The sequence below is a fragment of the Sorghum bicolor genome, chromosome 3, assembly GCF_000003195.3.
Source record: "Sorghum bicolor cultivar BTx623 chromosome 3, Sorghum_bicolor_NCBIv3, whole genome shotgun sequence".
Taxonomy (NCBI): Eukaryota; Viridiplantae; Streptophyta; class Magnoliopsida; order Poales; family Poaceae; genus Sorghum; species Sorghum bicolor.
Genome location: NC_012872.2, coordinates 74,126,487 through 74,146,665, shown reverse-complemented (window position 1 = coordinate 74,146,665; position 20,179 = coordinate 74,126,487). Strand labels below are relative to the sequence as shown.

Here is a 20,179-nt window from a genome sequence, read left to right as displayed (position 1 = left end):
CTTAATAATGTAAGGGGCAAGGATCAAGGACATAGATATCTTCTCTCAATAATGTAGTCTTTTTCGTACAAAATCTTTCATCCTATCAAATATAAAACAAAGCTACTAATTTTCTTTCTCCATTGTCCCTTTTGTTCTTCTGAATGTATAAAAGAACTGTCAGGCTGTATAATGAACAAATGAATTATTACTAACAGCAAAAGAAACATGGGAAAACCATGTTCTCTATTTTTTAACCTTTTTCCCCATCAGCATATGTAACAGGAAAAAAATTCAGTTCCCATTCACTTCATGGAGCTTGCTCATGGAGCTACTATTTCCCATTTCATTCTAGAACAACTAACACAGAAGTAACCATATCAATATACTGCTCTCATAATACTATCAGGGAATCACCAGCGCTAGATCCAGGCATCAAGAGAGCTGCCAATGCGCCGTACTTCGCCCCTGCCTGCACTCATTCTTGCTGCAACGGCACCATGACCTTGTGCTCCCCATCCCAGCAACGTGCTGTTTTGCTCCCTCAGGCCTCAGCGCCGGCGTGTCATCCTGCAACTGCGAGAAGGGGAAGAGATTGACGCAAAGGAAACGAGAGACGGTGGCGGGGAGGGGAAGAATGGTGGCGGCAGTAGGCGAGCGCTGGCGTGGATGCAGCCTGCGTCATGGAAGCGGGCGGTCGCCTGGAGACAGGCAGGCGCCGGCATGGAGGTGGCCAGGCGGCGGCATGGAGCCGGGCCGCACGCTACTCCTTGCGCCAGCACTGCCTCTTACCGGGAAGGATTTTGGCGGGGAAGAAGCAAAATAGCACTTGCCGCATCCAGATCCCATGCCCTCGCTTGGAGACGACGTGCCCCATACAGCGCTGCTCTGGACCATAAACGAGACTTGGGAGCACGCGCCGAGCTCGTTGCCTCATGAGATGACGGATTCATTCGCTTTCCTCATTCAATTCGAGAAAACTGGGTGTTTTTCGCAAAATGTACAGTTTACAGACGAGGCATAGAGACGCGCTGTACATGCCTTAACGTTGCTAATTCCGTGAGTGCTGTACCGATGTTATGAATTTATGATCCTGTGGCAGTACTAAGTACGCTTTTGGTCCCTATGAGATCCACAGACAAACCTAGTCTTAGTCCTCTTATATTATATATGGGCAAGTCTAGATTTTTCACTTATCCATAGTTTATCTCACTATGTCAAGAGTTTTCTCGAAAACCCAATCTGGCTCTAGCATATCCAGCTGTTGAATTGTGGCATAATTTTGGTTGCAAACGTCAATAGCATTGTTATTTTGATAAGGAGTCTACTGTCTACATGGCTGTTGATGATGCCCCTGTGTTTTGCATAGGTTGATGGTAGCATTGTTGAAGGTGGTGGAAATTCAGAGGAGCAGGAATTCCAGACGACACTGTCTTACCTGCTTGAGCTGGAGCCCAAGCTCTGGGTTCCAGTGAGACTACTGGAAGGAAGGATATGTAGTGAGATCAAGAACAACCTTGTTTGCATCAGAGAACAAGCACAGAGGATTCAGAGATTACAGCATGAGGTAACGTTTCTCAACTACTATATTAGTATACTATTATGACATCCAGAAGGCATCCAATTTGTTAGTCGTGTTCATGTAACAGCAGCATGTCCTTGGCATAGAACATTCATTGTATATATATCTAAGCAATTGTGTATTTGGAATAGTATGTTCTCTCTGCAATTTGCACTAAGTGTTGTCTTAGAGTAGTGTGCCTTGTTTCTTGATGTCCTCAAATAGTTCATATGCAGTGCTGAAGTTTGGTTTGCATATTTTCAGTGATATAGGTAGCGCCTCTGTGAAGGTATTGTGACAAGTTGGTTGATTGATTGGCAGTGGTGGCCATGGCGCCTAAATGAGAGGTTGGTATATTGAGCTATATGGTTTGGTCTCGTCTGGCAGATGAATGGACCTTGCCTGATGGGTGGCCATGTTACTAACTTACTACTTACTATTACTACCACAGGGAGGAGGAATGCAGGTAAAATGAAGGTGATACCGGTACATGGTATTGCTGAAGGATGTGGTGTCTGACATGCTCACTGGTCAACTGTACATGTGAGTGAGTGATGAGTTGATGACAATATGTAGTAGGAACATGCAGGATCATCATTCGTTTGGAGTCTCGAGAAGATTTGACCTTGTCCCAGAAAAGGGACGTTGCGCTTTAGCATTTGTTTTTGCAACGTACTCTAGTCTAGCAAAAGCAGAAGATGGATGTTGACGCTGCAACTGTGTTTCATGTAATCCTCCCCTCCCAATACAATCATAAGCCTTTTGGCAGCTGCTTGTTGGCAGGAAACAGATCCTTGTCCTTGAAAAAGGCAAGGATGATACGAAACCGGAAGCTGCATTGCAGGTGTCTGTAAGTCTGTGTTCATGCCAAACGACAACAGCGGCTGGATGTCCTGAGCTATTTGTTGCTTGGAAGAATCAGACTTTGTATCGTATATGTTATGTGCTCGGCATGGGTTGTGATTGACTTGTTTGAAGAGGTGACAAACCTCTGTATGTTTGCATGTATCATTTCTTTTGTTATCTCTTCAACAGACACCTGTATCTGTTATGTATGGTCTCTTTAACAGAAGGATGTTATCTTAACAGAAGATAGTAATCAGTATATCACTATACAAACCTCTGTATCTGTTAGTCTTGGCAACAGATTAGTATCTTCTGTTAAGGTTGTCAGTAGTACATAATACTAACAAGCTGTACTGGTACCAAAAACTATCCACCCTTGCACGCCGTGTCACCATTGCTTCTACAGCCGGTTCACTTTTGTCACTTGTGGAGTAGGTTAGCACCCTCCACCTCCAGTAGTAAAAGTTGTTATTAGATGGGTGCACTTATATATTTTATTTATGCGTATGCAGAAGACAATGGTGTGGACGGAATTCAGCAGGCGGCACTTGAGAGGAGTCCAGAGAAGAGAAAGGTAAGCGAGCGAGCCTGGCCTGCAATCACATGCATGGTCAACACAGAATGCATCGGCACTTGCATGCTGCTATGTTTGTGCAAATTGGAGGATATCATGAGCATGGTTTTATTTGCTGTGGCAGTGAATGAATCAAAACAAAAATGGAGAGGTGATCGATCCGATCCCTTTGGTTTTGCTGGGCCAAGTGGCGGGGCGGGGCGGCGCGGCGATACCCCCGAGACTGGAGGCACAGCACACAGGCTCCCCCTCCTCCTCTGCTGGTCTATTCTCTCCTTCATCATCAATCCCAAGGAGGAGGAAATGGCAGCGACTGCCGCCTCGGTTTTTTTCTTTCTTCTTTTTTTGCCAACAAACAAAAACAAAGCAGCAGCGGTGGAGGGACAGAGGAAACAACCACATGCGATTCTTGGGGATGCCGCCCCTCCCACCAATCTAAGCGAACCACGGGCAGGACATTGTTCGTCAGTCGTCACTGCCTGCCCTCTAAATTCAACTTCACTTTTCTTCTCCTCTCCGCCCGCCAGGGAGGCGCCTCCAATCTCTAGTATATATCCACGCTGCCGCTCCGTCCTCCTGCTTTGTTCTTGGATTGCCCGGCCGGCGGTGTGGTTGGTTTCTTGATCTGCATTATTTAATATAATTCGGACCGCCGCCGCCCGCCTACTCGCCGGAGATGGAGAACGGGCACGCCAAGTACCGGGTGGCCGTCATTGGCAGCGGCAACTGGGGCAGCGTCGCCTCCCGCCTCATCGCCTCCAACACCGCCAAGCTGCCCTCCTTCTATGGTATGGTCTGCGCATTCTCTCTGACCCTGACTCTGTCTCAGCTCCTTCAATTCAATAGAATTAGAATTGGCTGCCGTGCACACGCTCTCCCTGCTTCTCCTTCTCCTACTATAGCTGTAATGCCATAACTGTAATACGCTATTGGGTGATTGGGTCATGCATGCCATTTCCATCGCGTCCTCATCATTCTATTCTACATCTAATCTAGTTTCTAGATAGATAAGATTGCTTTGCTTATATCATGTCTTGTCTTTTTGTTGGGTCTCCATAGACATAGACATAGACATAGACATAGACATGCACCAACCTTCCCTATGTCCCATGCCACTATTTCCATCTTTGCCTACTAGCTGCATAACTACTACTATTGTAAATGTTATGGCTGATTAATGCAATATATATTCTCATTCGATGCTAGCTAGGTACTCCATGTATTACCTACGTACACAGCTTTTAATTTCTTGTATCTGTTGGTATGTACTAACTTCTCTAGTGACGGAATTTCATTTTTCCCTGAAGATGAAGTAAGGATGTGGGTCTTTGAGGAAATACTGCCAACAGGCAAGAAGCTATCCGAGTCCATTAACGAACAAAATGTAAGAGTTCAAGCTCGTCAGCTTATCTTGCTTCTGGATCAACAAATTAAATGGCTTATCTATGACATGACACTAGTAATAATGACTCTAAATAATTCTTTTTGGTTACAGGAGAACTGCAAATACTTGCCAGGTATAAAGCTTGGAAAGAACGTTATTGCCGACCCTGACTTGGAGAGTGCAGGTAATTAATCAAAGCGTCTCGCCCAGCTATTCTGATGATTTGGAGGGTACATGCTAGTCGTAGACTACAGTTTCATAAAGAGCAACGAGCATGCATGAGTAAACATGTCTTGTCATTATCATCAAAATAAACTTACAGCATAAAGCTGCTTGCACATTGTCAAATAAATTTTATCGAATAAAACCTTTTCTTTTCCTTCGCAGTCAAAGATGCCAATATGCTGGTTTTTGTGACTCCCCATCAATTTGTGGAGGGTATATGTAAGAAGCTTGTAGGGAAGCTAAGACCAGGAGCTGAGGCTATCTCCCTCATCAAGGGCATGGAGGTCAAGATGGAAGGACCGTGCATGATATCCAAATTAATCGCGGATACACTTGGAGTCAATTGTTGTGTCCTCATGGGTGCTAACATTGCAAACGAGGCAAGCAAGCGTTTCTTCAACTTGCTGTGCAAAGTTTCATGCAGCCCTCGTTCATAAGCAAAAATAATTGATGGTTGTATATATATTTCAAGTGCAGATTGCTGTTGAAGAGTTCAGTGAAGCAACAATTGGGTATAGGAAAGATAAGGAAGTGGCAAACCGATGGGCTCAACTTTTTACCACACCCTACTTCCTAGTTTCTATCGTGAGTTCTTTTATTCTATTCTCATAAATAAATGAAGTAGGAGAAAAACCTATGGATTCTGGTCCTCTTAATAATATATAGCGATGTTTGAGTAAATGAAAGTCATAATCTTAGCAAATGAGGGATTCCTTTCATAAAACAGTCATGCACAGGTACAGAGATACCAATATTTTTTTTTTTTGAAAGCATGTCGGACGACGTGTATTTCATTAAGCAGAAAGAACGTTCACAAGTACACCACCCTGGTAACAACAAGGTTACCAAACCAACCCAAACAGAGAAGAGCGGCAAAACGCTCACTAGAACACCAATAATGAACATTATACTTAGCACCACATGTGAAACAAATAATATTATAAGTATAAAAGATAATTTATCAGGTATAAAAATGAACATTGAATGGAGTTCTTATCGGTGCATCTTGTCCTTCATATGCAGGCAGAAGATATTGAAGGAGTAGAGCTGTGTGGAACTCTGAAAAATATCGTGGCTATTGCAGCAGGTTTTTAATGGATCAAGTCTTTTGTGTGGTTACATCCATTGTTTTGCTTTGCATTTTATTGATGGCTTATGTGGCGGAATTATCTTGCAGGCCTTGTTGACGGCTTGGATATGGGAAACAATACAAAGGTTGCAATTTAACACATTTTGAATAAAATACATGGTTTTCATGGCATCGTGTGATCTTATGGCCTCTTTTCTTTCCCTTTTTGTTAGGCTGCAATAATGCGGATTGGTTTGCGAGAAATGCGTGCTTTCTCTAAGCTTCTGTTTCCTTCAGTCAGAGATAACACATTCTTTGAGAGTTGTGGTGTCGCTGACCTAATAACCACATGCCGTATGTATCTTCACCATTGCCAATTAACCATCCAACAGATAAATACTGAAAAGTAATTGTTCCATGACAGTTGGCGGGAGGAACAGAAGAGTGGCTGAGGCCTTTGCACGAAATGGTGGCAAAAGGTTTTTACTTTAAACTACACATTTCTATTTTTTAATATCCAAAACAGTCTGGCGATGTTCATGGCCTATATTAAATTGGAGAGTTTTCTCATGTCCTGCGGTTGTATAGTCATACCATCTTATTGCTGATGCAGGTCTTTTGATGACCTGGAGGCCGAGATGTTGCGTGGCCAAAAACTCCAGGTAAAGCAAATATATGATGCCATGCATAGAGAAATACTCTGCTCAGTGCATCTAATTTCTTTAATTTTACAGGGAGTGTCCACAGCAAGGGAAGTCTATGAAGTCTTGACTTATCGAGGATGGCAGGAGCTGTTTCCTCTGTTATCCACAGTGCATGAGATTTGTATTGGACAATTGCCTCCTACATCAATAGTTGAATACAGTGAGCACACGCCCAACCTCTCCCTCATCGGTGGTCCTACTCCATTCTACTGAGCTAGATACTGCAGTTTGGACTACTGCTCCAGTTCTCAGTATCACTTGTTATAAACTAAGCAAGCTGAGATATACTGAATATCTGAAACTGTTTTGCATATAAATATGATTTCAGTCATGTCACCTTATTAGGTGCATGACTTTATGAATCTGTGATTGTGTATCCAGTTAGTTGCCTATTAATACTAATTGGACATCAGTTAATGAGAATCAGCTTATAGTTTGTATTGAAGAAATATGTGGTATGATTCCAAAATGGCAGCTCAAGATCAAGAACTATACATTTTTCTCTTAGTATGATACAGTTTATCATAGTTGTAGAAATTGCTCTAGTAAGCCATAAATGTATTGCCAGTTATACTGCATAACTAGGCAGTTATGTGTTTAACTCGTTACCGATTTTTAGCTCCTGGAGTTTACATCAAGCACCGGCATCTACTCAATTGGGTCGGTTTTTTCAATCAGTGCATAATCCTGTAAAACATTATGTTTTAGTATAGCTTTGTGACTAAGCTACATAAACTAATTCCAAGAAAAGGTAGCTACTAATTGAATTACTGGTGACATTTGACATGGTAGACCTGCTACATGGTTTTCAGAACTTTGACATTGGGATCATTTGTACTTCGGTAAAGTTCATTTTTGTACAACGGAAAACTGCAGTACAAATTGTCAGCCAATTCAAAATCATCTTTTATACTCTAAATGGAAGGAACCCAAGATACTCATGGTTCATAGTTTGTTGTGGCTAATAATAACTTGGCAAACTATGTAACCATAAAATCCAGATTGTGATAGATGTCGCATCAAGCTCTTCTTTAGACTTATTGTGTCCACCCATGTGCCTTTGCTGGTGGGCGAAGGAAACCCAGTAGGCACGGCGAGGGGTTCTGGAGACCCAGCCCTGTCAAGTTGGGCGGCACCAAGGGAGTTCTGGACACAGTTAGAGCTTGTTCGGGGTGTGACCATAGCACCAGAGGAACCTGCAGGTGATATTGAAGGAAGATATATTGAATCAATCTTAGATTACAGAGGAGGGATTACACATATATATAGAGGGAGTAACCAAGGAGCCAAGGTGTGAAACCAGCTCTTGGGATCTAGAGAAAGTAGCTAATAACTATGGCACATAAGTGCCCAGGCGCAGCACACAGGTGCCAAGGCGTCTGCACAGTTACAGAGTCATATTAAATGCTAACACTGTCAATAGCCAATCACAGGACATTTTAGTAGCATTTGGCAGAGTTACAGTTCAGCAAAATGCCAAAACCATAACTGAAAGAACACGAGAATGTTGTATTGCGTTTCCAGAAGTTATTTTGGTGATTTATCCTTCAACAAGCAAACATGACTACATGAGAAGAGCTAAACAGAACTTATTTGGCCTGGATGGTATTTCATTTTTGCTCAAAACAGGTGCATTTGGCAGAGTTACAGTTCTTGTTCGCTTGAACTTGTCTGCCGAATCTGTCATCCATTTAGCAGTACTTTCCATGACTTTTGAGACAAGCAAACATGCTCGCACTGAGACATTAAGATTTTTCTTTTGTGTGCTGACAAGAATCAGGGAGCAAGTGAAGGTGGCATGGAGAACATTTTTTGGTTTATTGAAGACCTTTCCATCCCTTGGTAGTGGCTAATTCATTTCCTGATATCGCTTGGTACCTCAAGTCATGCTCAGGGAATTCATTTCTCGCAGGATGCACTGCCTGATAGCTGGTTGTAACAGATACTGATGGTGCTCGCATGTCTTTTTTGTTGGATATAAGCAGTGGAATCATATGCTATATCTTAGCAGAGAGAACTGCTTTTGCTATCGTCTTGCAATACCTTCGTTTTCTGGGTTCCACTGAAGATTCACAACGGTGGTAGACTTTCTTGCAATACCTTCCCCAGTCTGCAAACATTGGGATTGGGACATCAAAAAGGCTTACTTCTGGTTTTGAATTTCTGTGATCCTTTCTGTAATCTGGGGATTAAACATTGCGGTCGATTGTGATCTCAGAAGAGCTGGATCCTGACTGCGGAGTCCACGAGCCTACATGTATGAACATTGCGCTTTGAGCCACCTACACTGTGTAAAGCCTGTGGGTCGTGCCACTAATGTAATATAAAAATTCTGAATGTTTAAGCCAACTTCCAGTTCCAATTTCCTTGCACCGGACATGTTTGTGATGAATGCTACAAACTCTACGAACACCCTTGCGTTCAAACTACTGTTGTAAGGGGAAAAAAACACATGAAATACACGCCAAAACATCTCGATTAGAACAGGGGAGAACACAGAACAAACCGCACCCAACAATAAGGTAAATCACTACATTCCTCAAAAACAAATAAAAATATAAGAGAACAGCCATCAATTCCATTCAGGTCTCACTTTACCAATAGACGTCTCACACAACCATTCGACAGCAAAGACTGAAGTTTCTGAATTAATGACAGGCGATGCTGGTACACGATGCAATCCTCACTAACTTATTCAGTTCATGATCTTTCATTTAAGCATTGACAGCAAACTAGGCAGATTCCGACTTGGTGTAGATCCTTACAGCGACAGCCAAGCCCAATATTGCCAGGGGGACCAAAAACTGGAGGATCTTGATGACGAACTCTGGGGTCTTATCCTGGTTGTAGTGTGGCTGCTTGGGGGGCGTGTACTTCACCTTGGTGGGTATTGTGGCTGCATCAATTTCGCCGACTAAGTACTCGTCCATCATTGCACGAGCAGTGGTGCTGTGCCCCACATCTTCAAAATCATCAGTAGCATCCTTGGCTGCAAAACACCCATATCGAATTAGCAATCAAAAGCTGAAATGACGGCTTCACCAACTTCAAACACTTGATATGAGAAGGATGCAGCTTTACCAGTGGAAGACAGCAGAACATCATCACCTCCAGGGTGGTCATCCAGGAACTTGGTCACATTGTACACCTACAAACAAACACAAAAGGGTTTATTGTTTTCATCATATGAAGATTTGCTACTGCAGAAACATCATGGTGCACTGCCATTCATATGAAATAGCGAATGAACCCAGATAGCTAGCACAGCTTTCTTCATCACATCTAAACACCATCAGTTTCAAAAAAAAAAAAAAAGAAGAAGGAAGAAATCATGTAAATTAGTGGCATCCTGCATCTAGACAAGTATATTTCTGTTGAACTTTAAATATCGATGCAAAACAGACTGACTTTGGCAGTATGCACAGCTTGAGCATTACACTCCAACTAAATGGCAGATCCCACACGAAACAAGAAAAGACGACAACAAGAGCATTCTAGTTGTTGTACCACAAGGCTATGGTTTTTGGAAGCGAGGTGCCAAATATTATAGGCTACATGACAATCTTTAAGGAGTGGGTCCGGCTCCAAGAGAGTGATGGGTCACCAAAAAAACAACTAAATGAGCATGTACAGACAAATATGGACAACGGAGGTACCCAGGAGAAATTAGGAGAAAGTAAGGACAGTATATGGTGAGTAATCGATGCATATGTTTCCTTATCACCTGTGAATCAAGATCCTGTTAGAAAGCTCGATTCTTGGGAGATTCTGAGAGAGTAGAGAGATGTTTTAAAGAAAAGAATGAGGATGAAACATCTGAGCAGTAGGGAACCTATGATAACCAAAATAGTGGAAGAGAAATCATGGTCGTTTAGATACCACACCAGGTGTCAGTGTGTCACTGAATGATGGTCTTGAAGTGTCAGTGTGTCATCATTGAACAATGGTCTTGAAGTGTCAGTGTGTCATTGAACGATGGGCTTGTGCAGACAAGTGCTATCGTTGCATACTTGTGTTTGATTTAATCATCATGGTCTAACTGGATGTCGCAGGGAAATGGGTCCAGTGTAGAGGTAGTAGAAGCAGCTGAACCGGAATGAAACAGGGTGGTGAAATGAAATTGAATTCGCCACTAGGAAGATTGATTTTTAGCACTAGCATCTTAGGGGGTGTGGATGGACCTTTTTTTGGTTGCATGCCTATTCTTGGAAGGAAAAGTAGCAACACCCAGAAGGAATCAAGAACAAATGAGTCCCATAGGCAATAGAGACTCATATGCATATTCTTGGAAGCAAAACTAGCAACATCAGTGAGAGCTGGTAGTAAAACTAGCAACTCCGTATGAATGAAATGGTACTAATAAAACATTAGGAACACTACTACCGCCCACGGCCCACGTAGTACCTAGGGAAAGGGCTGAGGCTCCGCTGAGTCAGAGTCAGAATCTAAAAGAAAGGAGAGACAGAATTCCCAGATCCCAAAGGAATGAATTCTTCCTCTTTTTTTTTTGAACGGACGGGACAGGGAACAGAGCTCGATCCTTCTTGCAGTGATGAAGACTGGCTGGAGGGCAGCAAACGAAGGGGCCGGGGAAATCGAGCGGATCTTAACGATAATTCTGATGTGGGAGAGATCCCACTTCCCACGCCGACCCAGGAAGGCAAGGGGAGGGACTAGGGATTCCTTCCGAATTCCGCAGCCAGGCAGAGAGAGATATATATATATATATTGAAAAGAAGTAACCTTTCCGCCGATGACGAGCCAGCAGTCGTCCTTGGTGTTGTGCTTGGCCACCTCCTCGAGGGTGTACACCTTGGACTCCGACATCCTCGTCTTCCTCCTCTTGCTTTGGTGACGGACGGGGTGCGGCGTCTGCGGGAGACGGAGGCGAGGGCTCTCCCTCCTCCCGGCTGCTGCTTGCTTTGGATCGGATCCGATCCGACGGCTGGAGCAAGACGAAGACGAGCGAGACGAGAGCAGCAGAGGAGGATGGATTGCTTTAGGTGGAGGTGGGTCAAGTAGTAGTAGGTGGGGGTGGGGGGCGCCTGGTCAAGGTGGGTCGGGTGGGGGGAATGAAAAAGAACCCCACCTGTCATTGTCTATCGGGGTAATATAAAGAGTTCATCAGCTACTACCTACTACCTACTACTACTACTACCGTTCGTCCAGCAGCTCCGCCCGCCCGCCGTTTGCTCGCCTTGGATCGCGTGCGCGCCTCGTTTAGTTTTAATTTAATTTTTTTTATAAAATAAATAATATAGTATTTTTATTTATATTTAACAAATATTATCTAATTATGAATTAATTAGGCTTAAAATTAGTCTCATAAATTACAGTAAACTGTGCAATTAATTATTTGTTTATTTATATTTAATACTTTAGATATGTATCGTAAGATTCAATATAACAGATAATCTAAAAAAATTTGCAAAATTTTTTAGAACTAAACCAGTCCTTATTATGCTTGGCCTGTTTAGATTGAGAATGAAAATTTTTTGGGTGTCACATCGGATGTGTCGAAAGGATGTTGAAAAGGGTTTTTAGAAACTAATAAAGAAACAAATTACATAGCTCGTAAGGAAACTACAAGATAAATCTATTAAGTATAATTAATCTATTATTAGCAACTGTGGCACTTCAGGCTAATCATGGAGTAACTAGGCTTAAAAAATTCGTCTCACGATTTTTAACCAAACTGTGTAATTAGTTTATTTTTTTACCTACATTTAATGTTCTATGCATATGTCCAAAGATTCGATGGGATGGATGAAAATTTTTTGGATGAGTAACTAAACAGGGCGTTACAAAAAATTTTATAAAAAATTCAAATTTCTTGTCACATCAAATCTTGTGCGCATGGAGTATTAAATATAAATATAAATAATAACTAATTACACAGTTTGTCTGTAATTTATAAGACGAATCTTTTAAACTTATTTATTTTATAATTAGATAATATTTATCAAATATAATTGAAAATACTACAATGACTATTTTTTAAAAAAAATAAACTAAACAAGGCCAGAGTAGTACAGCAGTACTACATTCGTCACCGTCTGTCTAGTTGAGAGTTGACCGCTCCCTTTCTCCCTGTGGTAAGTTGCCCGCCACGGCATCTCAAGATTTAACCTTAAATCTTTGATCAACAAACTATTTGTCAAAGTGACTAATAAAACTAAACTATTTTAATTCCTTTTAGTTAATGTGTTTAAAACTTTAGTTGCTAAAGTGACTAAAGTTTAGCTAGCTAAAATTTAGCAAGGGAAACCAAATAGGGTCCTAGTGTCTTCCCTGAGGTCAGGTTCGCGCTCGATCGAGCTCCGGGCCTCCCAACAAGCTAGACCGATATTAGGTCAGTCACAATGCATAGTTTCATGACACAGTTACCAAGACTATTAACTAAGTAACCGAGCCACAGGAGTTTTTTCATTTAATGACCCTGTCAAGTCAGCAATTACGCTTATGTGGTACTCTATTTAATGTGCATGACACTCTCATAAAACATGCATTGAGAGCAAGTATTATAATACAGACAGTTGTTGGCTGTAAGATTTCTTTACAGCCTTCTTGCAGCCTTTAGCTCATCACTATTAATACATAGCCCACTTGTCTGTCTCACAGATTTTCTTGGTTTTTGTGTCTGAACCGGGTGTAAGCTTACATACTCTCTCTTATTCTCTCTCTTCCACTTCAGCATTTAGCTAGCTTACAACCTGCTATAATAACACTGCTCTTATTGCCTTCTCTCAGCAAAACCCCAAACTCCGATGACGCGCGATGGGTGTGTGGTGCGCGCATGATGCGCTATCCATCCGGTTGCATTGGGGAATGCAGGCATGGGAGAAGAAGAAATAAAGGCATTCACAATGCAAGACTCTATCACAGAGTTCAAGACACTTAATTACATATTATTTATGCTATTTTGCTGATGTGGCAGTATATTTATTGAAGAAAAAGGTAGAAAAAATAAGACTCTAAGTCCACATTGTTCGAGGTAATAAATAACTTTAAACTCTATAATAGAGTCTGCATTGTGAATATCCTATGGAGACAAAAACATTCATATAGGCCCTTATTATTCGAGAGCTAGCTCGTAGTAGTAGCTAGAGTTGTTAGAGCTAGCTAGCTTGAGGCTACAAAACATGACACGCACCTAAAAGAGGAAGCAGAGCCCTAAATCAAAATCAAAGGGAGGGACATTGATCTGCCGGGGACTCTACCTTCTGGTGGAGTTACCTTCTGGTGGAGTTACGTTGCTCGAACCAACAATTAATGTCGTCTTGGTCCTGTTTAGATTGTAGATGAAAAAATTTTAGGTGTCACATCGAATATGTCGGAAGGATGTCAGGAGGGGTTTTAGAAACTAATAAAAAAACAAATTACATAGCTCGTCTGGAAACTGCAAGACAAATTTATTAAGCATAATTAATCTGTCATTAGCATATGTGGGTTACTGTAGCACTTAAGGCTAATAATGGATTAACTAAGCTTAAAAGATTCGTCTCGCGATTTTCAACCAAACTGTGTAATTAGTTTATTTTTTTATCTACATTTAATATTTCATACATATGTCCAAAGATTCGATGGGATGGACGAAAAATTTTTAGGTGAAAAACTAAACAGGGCCACAGTACATAAGTAGGAGATCGAAGAAGAAGCTCCGGATCAAAAGCAATGATGGCCGTGGTTTGTTGGGGTGGGGACACTGATTAACTTCATCGTTATTATTATTATTTCAAACAGCGAAAGTTGATGCATGATGGATGATTGATGATATGAAGCAGTAAACGGACAATATATAATCGTGAAACCAAACCAAATGGAAAAAGAAGAAGAAGAGGTAGCTAGTGATCGAAGTGGTAGATCCAGCCTGATGTGCAGTGGGCTGGTCGTTCCAAATTAAATCGATCGGGTACGTAGCAGATGCATGACGACGACGATGGTTGATCGAGTTGGATCATCATATATATATATATATATATATATATATATCAGTTAGTTCTTGGTTGGGTAGGAGGGCATCTTGTTGATGCCGCAGAGTCCTTGGCGCTTGCCGGTGCCTCTCCTCATGCGGATGTACCCCTTCTCACCCCAGCTGGGTCCCCACGAGTTCTTGACGATGATGTAGTCCGCCACCACATGGCCATTGTCCTTGCCCGCCGTCCCGTAGCCGACGGCCGCCACGCCGTGGTCCAGCTGCGTGCCGCAGGGCCCATCGAAGACGCCGCCGCTGTAGAACTGCAAGTTCCTGCCGGAGGCCTCGATGGCGACGCTGACGGGCTGGTGCGCCAGCGCTTTGAGCAGCGCCTGCTCGTTGTTCCTGGGCACGTCCTCGTACCCGGAGATGGTGACCACGGCGGCGGAGGATCCTCTGCTGCAGGTGCCTTCCTCCATGAGGTACGGATACGCCTCCTCCGTGTGGAGGCCGCCGTTGTGTGCGATGTAGGAGAAGGCGTAGTCCATGAGGCCCCCGTTGCAGCCGTTGTTGCCGTCCGTGTCGCAGTCGACGAGCTCCTGCTCCGACAGCGCCGTCAGGTTGCCCGTCACGATCTGGTTGATGCCCTCCACGGCCGCCACCGTGGAGAAGGCCCAGCAGCTGCCGCACTGCCCCTGGTTCTTCACCCCGGTCACCGCGCCCTTGCTCCGCCAGTCCACGGACTTGGGGAGGCGCGCCGCGTCAACGCCCTCGTACCGGAACCGGAAGGACGACGACGACGACGAGCCCTCCTCCTCCGGCTCCTCGTCATCATCATCATGATGCATATGGACGACATCGCCGCCGCCGCCGCTGGGGCTTAGGCCGAGGTAGGTGGCCTTGAACTCGTCGTGCGTGAGGTCGGCGAACTCGTTGAGCCCCAGCCAGTAGCTGCTCACCTTGCGGTTGGTCTCGTCGATGTGGTGCAGGTTGTCCTTGAACACCTCGAACCGCCGGAGCTTCTCTTCCAGGCTCGCGTACGCCCCCTTGCGGTGGCGGGACAGCCACCGCTCGAACAGCTCCGCTAGGCTCTCGTGCGACGACAGGTCCTCCTCCGAGTAGCCCACGATGGAGAAGTCTCCGCGCGCAAGGCCAAGGCCAACGCACGACGACAACAGGCCGATGCAGAGGACGACAACAATGCCGGCGGCGGCCATCTTCCGCGCTTCGCGTGGCACAGGAACAACGTATGTACAAGTGCTGGCTGGCTAGCTGCTCTGCTCAACTCAAAGGATCGATCTCAATAATGGTCCGTGCAGTCAGGTGGTGCTCAGAGCAGACTGCAGGATCGAGGCCGGATGCATGCATATATATACACAACCAACGAATACATACATGCATGCATGTAAATAAAAACTTTATTATTTGCTTCTTCGTCATTGCTTGGGCCTGTCATCGCAGACGGATGATGCAATGATATATGCCAGATGAGCTAGCTTTAAGGTTTGGCCTCGGATTTGTTGGTGTGTGTGAACAAGGACTTGCCTTCAAAGCATGCATGATTTGTTGGTCTGAATATATAATCTCTCTGTCTCAAGCCAAAATGAAGATGTACCTTAAAGCATGCCTCCTGCAGTCCAAAGAAGCAAGCAATAACCACACATATACAAGACTGTGATTTGCGCGCGCATCATCAGCGCATGCATGCGCATGCCAATGAAAAATTTTATAGAATGGCATAACACGTCTAATATAGTGATTAGTGATTTCAATTAATGATATAACAAGCACAGAGATAATTAAGTTGTTGTGTAGGAGCAAGGTCAATAATAATAGAGTCAAGTGCTTAACTATAAACCAAGTTATAAAAGCCAAGTTAGGCCAGTCTTAATGGGGGTTTCATGGGGATGTCATGCACATTTATTAGGGTGCCACATCAGCAGATCTGACCTTTTTGCATGAAACGAAGAGGAGAGAGAAGGGATTCGTTTCATCCCCACGACACGAGCTCGGTAGCGTTTCCAAAACCGTGAAACGAGAATGAAACTCCCATTGAGGAACCACGCGAGTTTCATCGGCCGCGAGAACGGGCGCGAGGGACGCCGTGCGGGCTCTGTCGCCCGCAAGCACCGGCGCGAGCGAGGCCGAGCGGGCGAGCGCCTCCGCCGCGAGCGAGGCCGCTCCGCCGTGGGCGAGCGCCTCCGCCGAGCGGGCGAGGCCGCTCCACCGGGGCGAGCCCTCCGCCAAGCGGGCGAGGCCGCTCTGCCGTGGGTGAACGCCTCCGCCGCGGGTCGATGCGGGAAGAAGAAGACAGAGATGTGTGGGACCCATGAATAGGTAAATAAGATAGGAAACTGTGCAATGAAACTCTGCATTGGAAGAAAGCTCTATTTTATGTCTAAGTTTCACATGTTGAAAACTGTGAAGTGAAACTTAGCATTGAGACTGGCCTTATTCATCACTTCGCTTTCTATATATGTTTGTGCATTCAAATACATAAATGCACATCCACGATAGGTTGTGCGCCCACCCCTTATCTCCCATGCACTATCCAAAACACATTGTGATCCATGCTCCCACTGCCTTAGGACTTTGTGATTTGTGCTCCATTCCCCAATGTGTTGGCCCAATGCTCCCACTCCATAGGATAAATAAAGGGTGCTCACCCTCATTGTGGAAAACCCAATTATATTGCTTGCAAAGAATGTCTCCAATTCTTTCAAGATGTCCTAGTCCATTTGAATAAGCTAGCTCTCTATGTTGTACCAAAACAGTTTTTTTTCAAAAAAAAGGATTTTGAAAATATAATTAAGGAGGAAACAAATGATATTTAGTTTTGGTATCATAATAGTTATTATTTTATCATATAAATTTAGTTAAACTTGAAATATTTTGAGTCATATAAATTTAGTTCAAAATTTTTGACTCTTCGAGATTCTTGGAATGACTTATGATTTGAGAGAGATGGATGAAGTAGTTTTAATGAATATATTGATACTCGCACTGGCCCTTATACCAGCACGTCAGGTAGTCTGGCGAAGGTGGCCCATCATAGCGGCCATGCTAGCTATCCTGGTCAGGGTGGCAACGCTTAGTTGGCGGACCCAAAAACGGACCAAGAGAGGGGCTAAATAACATAGCTAAATTTTTTTTTCTCGCTCAATCCAGTACACTAATAGATATATCTAAGATTGATAATTTAATATTGATTCAAAGTGCTCAAAAGCAAAGATTCATAAAATAAACATAGAAAAATACTAAATACATGAAGTCTTTTGCTAAAAAGAAAATCTGTTAAAAAATTTTTGAGTCCAAGAGGGGGGCTGCAGCCACCCCAGCCCCCCCTTGAGTCCGCCAATGGCAACGCTGTTGCACCATTGTACGGGGCAGCGTTATCCAGTATTCCTGTTACACAAGGGCCGTTGACGTAGTGAAAAAAAGTTTTTAAAAAAACAAACGAACCAGTGTATGCTATTTTTAGAGCAAAATTTATCACTGGTTGCATAGTGTCATTCAAGTTTCTAACTTCTAAAATGATATCTATGGGTTCTTAAACTTAGCAGACGGTGTCATTCAGAACCTTATACTTGAAAGGTGATCACTGTATGTTCCTAGATTTAGTCGGCGGTGTTATCGTGGTTTCTAAACTTTCAAAGTGATCCCTAAACATGACAAGCGATGTTATTCCTGTCAGCACCTTTTGAAGCTTAGTTGGTTTGGCAATTTTGTTTTGACCGATGTGCATAAAGGTCGACGGTTGGCTATTGTTGTATCCTAACAGCGTTGCCGGTGACATGTGGGCCTATATGTGTGTCACGTGGTATAAGTAAGAAAGAAAAGTCAACCCATGAAATTCATGTGAGGTTACCCTGCCTTTATATTGGGAAGTGGAAGGTTATTTTGAGATGCTATCTGTGTTTGTCATTGTTTGTATATAGAATAGTAAAGTGAGATGTGGTATATATATATGTATAACGGATCGGTCCATTGTAGACGAGAGGACAGCGTTCACTAGACAACTGGACCAGGCCAGGCAATTTCGTAATAAATAACTGCTCGGTGCTTACTGTTATGTTCTGTTTTGTTCGTCTCCGATCCTCTCGTCTCAAACTACCGAGCTAGCTAACAGCCCAGCACACAGCTTCATTCGTCTGGCCGCGCCTTTCTCTTCTCTTTCTTCAAGGCTGATAGATGATGCGTCCATGCATCTCCCTCTCTCTCGTTCTTCCTTTCATTTCATTCTTCTCTTCATCAACTTGATTCACGTGCGTGTGTCCCACGCACACACGTCCCTAGCTAGCTGCATGCATGCGTCGAATTCCTCTCCTCGAGCCACACCCTCCCTCCTCTAGGCTAGGCTAGGCTAGGGTTTATCCTCTGCTTCCGTCGCTCGTCCACGCGTCCTGCCTGCTTCCATCCATTCAGGTGAGTAATTTCCATATCCTCTCGTCTCCTCTCAAGGTTTTAGATTTTACGACTATAATATTATATTAGTTCTACACAAAACTTTCCTATATATGTTGGATGGATGGGTAGGAAAGCTCAATCCATTGTTGGTTTCCACCTCTCCATTCTATTATTTAGTTACTCCATACATACTCCCTCTGTCTCTTTTTAATTGTCGTCGTTGGTGTGCGTGCCACAAGTTTGACTCGATTTGTAAAAAATACATGCAACATTTGTATCTCCAAATAAATTTGTTAAAAACTAGATTCAAAGATCTTTCTAATGATACTAATTATGTATTATAAATATTAATACTTTTAAATATATAATTGCCGGTATTTATTTTTCGAGAAGCGCAAGCGACAATTAAAAAGGGACGGAGGGAGTATATATATATATATATATATATATATATATGCCTATCCTTCCATCTATTCTGTCTAAGGTTGGACAAAAAACTAAAAGTTTGTTAGCTCGTTCGGCTTGTGGCTGGCTCGGCTCAACTCGACTTGGGACCGAGCCAAGATTTTGAGCCCCTCGCGAGCCAAACGAGCTACAGGTTCAAGAAAAAAGTAACCATATATAATTTCTATTAGTTTTGTATTACCGCATGTCTTACACTTTATATATAGTTGATATGTTAGCTCATATTAATATTTTGTTTGACTTAAGGCTATTGAATATATTATTTTTTCTATTATTATTATTATTATTATTATTATTATTATTATTAAGCTTTAGATAAATACAAATATTATATTTTATGTACTTTTTACCTAACATGCGAGCTTAACGAGGCGAGCTCAGTTGGCTTGTTATCCAACCTTACTTTTAAAAAATGTTCTACGTGTAAAAAAGAACAATTCGTTGTATAAAGGACAGTTAGTGTCACATAAGAGTGGCAATATTTCTAATTTATTAATTATATAGTTTTGTTATACGATTTTTTTTGAATACATAATTGTTTTTATGGTAAAACTATTTCTATTCCTATCCTATCATGTCAAGCCTTCTTTTGCTCTTGCCATATAATGGTGTATATCTTTTTAACTTATATATACCTTTATTTTTGGTTGGAGATGTTCTATGGACTTAACGTCACTACTATGTGCCTCTACTATCTTTGTGCCTTTGTGGATAATAAGCACTCACTTTTGTTTAAGGTTGATAAAGTGTGACAATTCTAACACACGAAAGTATTTTGCAACCTAATATTTAACCCTGCTACTGTGCTACAACATAAAATCTTCATTAAATTATAGAGTGAAAAGAGAGTGCTAGGAAAACTCAAATTTTTTCGAAAGATATTGAAGTGTCAATACTCTTTATTAGTTCTTGTTGGAGTATGATTTTTTCAATGAGTTCATACCATTTTTTGTTGTTGATGATAGAAGTGCTCCTAGTTCATGAAAACTATTATTACATGTTTAGCAGTACAAAATATTTAACATTCACTTGGAAAATTGCCACAAAGAG

At 42.7% G+C, this 20,179-nt stretch overlaps 3 protein-coding genes across 3 annotated transcripts; 1 reads left to right on the top strand and 2 right to left on the bottom strand.

Moving 5' to 3' along the window:
* LOC8078055 (glycerol-3-phosphate dehydrogenase [NAD(+)]) lies at positions 1,799 to 6,834 on the top strand. Its single transcript, XM_002459130.2, has 14 exons — positions 1,799 to 1,887; positions 1,992 to 2,821; positions 2,899 to 2,960; positions 3,085 to 3,748; positions 4,268 to 4,344; positions 4,456 to 4,528; positions 4,732 to 4,949; positions 5,047 to 5,154; positions 5,593 to 5,656; positions 5,747 to 5,784; positions 5,872 to 5,992; positions 6,063 to 6,117; positions 6,252 to 6,300; positions 6,373 to 6,834. The coding sequence occupies exons 4-14, from the start codon at positions 3,637 to 3,639 to the stop codon at positions 6,553 to 6,555; spliced, it is 1,098 nt and encodes a 365-aa protein (XP_002459175.1). The 5' UTR covers positions 1,799 to 1,887; positions 1,992 to 2,821; positions 2,899 to 2,960; positions 3,085 to 3,636; the 3' UTR covers positions 6,556 to 6,834.
* On the bottom strand, positions 8,860 to 11,419 carry LOC8078054 (cytochrome b5). The gene is made up of 3 exons (XM_002456978.2): positions 11,086 to 11,419; positions 9,424 to 9,490; positions 8,860 to 9,331 (listed from the first exon to the last, which is right to left on the bottom strand). The coding sequence occupies exons 1-3, from the start codon at positions 11,167 to 11,169 to the stop codon at positions 9,075 to 9,077; spliced, it is 408 nt and encodes a 135-aa protein (XP_002457023.1). The 5' UTR covers positions 11,170 to 11,419; the 3' UTR covers positions 8,860 to 9,074.
* LOC8074134 (cysteine protease XCP2) lies at positions 14,049 to 15,679 on the bottom strand. Its single transcript, XM_002456977.2, has one exon. The coding sequence runs from the start codon at positions 15,472 to 15,474 to the stop codon at positions 14,338 to 14,340; it is 1,137 nt and encodes a 378-aa protein (XP_002457022.1). The 5' UTR covers positions 15,475 to 15,679; the 3' UTR covers positions 14,049 to 14,337.

Bases quoted from the DNA above. Each gene is read 5' to 3' on its own strand.
- LOC8078055 (XM_002459130.2), top strand. From the start codon at position 3,637: ATGGAGAACGGGCACGCCAAGTACCGGGTGGCCGTCATTGGCAGCGGC. The intron at 3,749-4,267 runs GTATGGTCTGCG...TTTTCCCTGAAG, and splicing joins CAAGCTGCCCTCCTTCTATG to ATGAAGTAAGGATGTGGGTC. The intron at 5,785-5,871 runs GTTGCAATTTAA...CCTTTTTGTTAG, and splicing joins ATATGGGAAACAATACAAAG to GCTGCAATAATGCGGATTGG.
- LOC8078054 (XM_002456978.2), bottom strand. From the start codon at position 11,169: ATGTCGGAGTCCAAGGTGTACACCCTCGAGGAGGTGGCCAAGCACAAC. The intron at 9,491-11,085 runs GTTACTTCTTTT...GTTTGTTTGTAG, and splicing joins GGCTCGTCATCGGCGGAAAG to GTGTACAATGTGACCAAGTT. The intron at 9,332-9,423 runs GTAAAGCTGCAT...GGTGTTTTGCAG, and splicing joins TGTTCTGCTGTCTTCCACTG to CCAAGGATGCTACTGATGAT.
- LOC8074134 (XM_002456977.2), bottom strand. From the start codon at position 15,474: ATGGCCGCCGCCGGCATTGTTGTCGTCCTCTGCATCGGCCTGTTGTCG.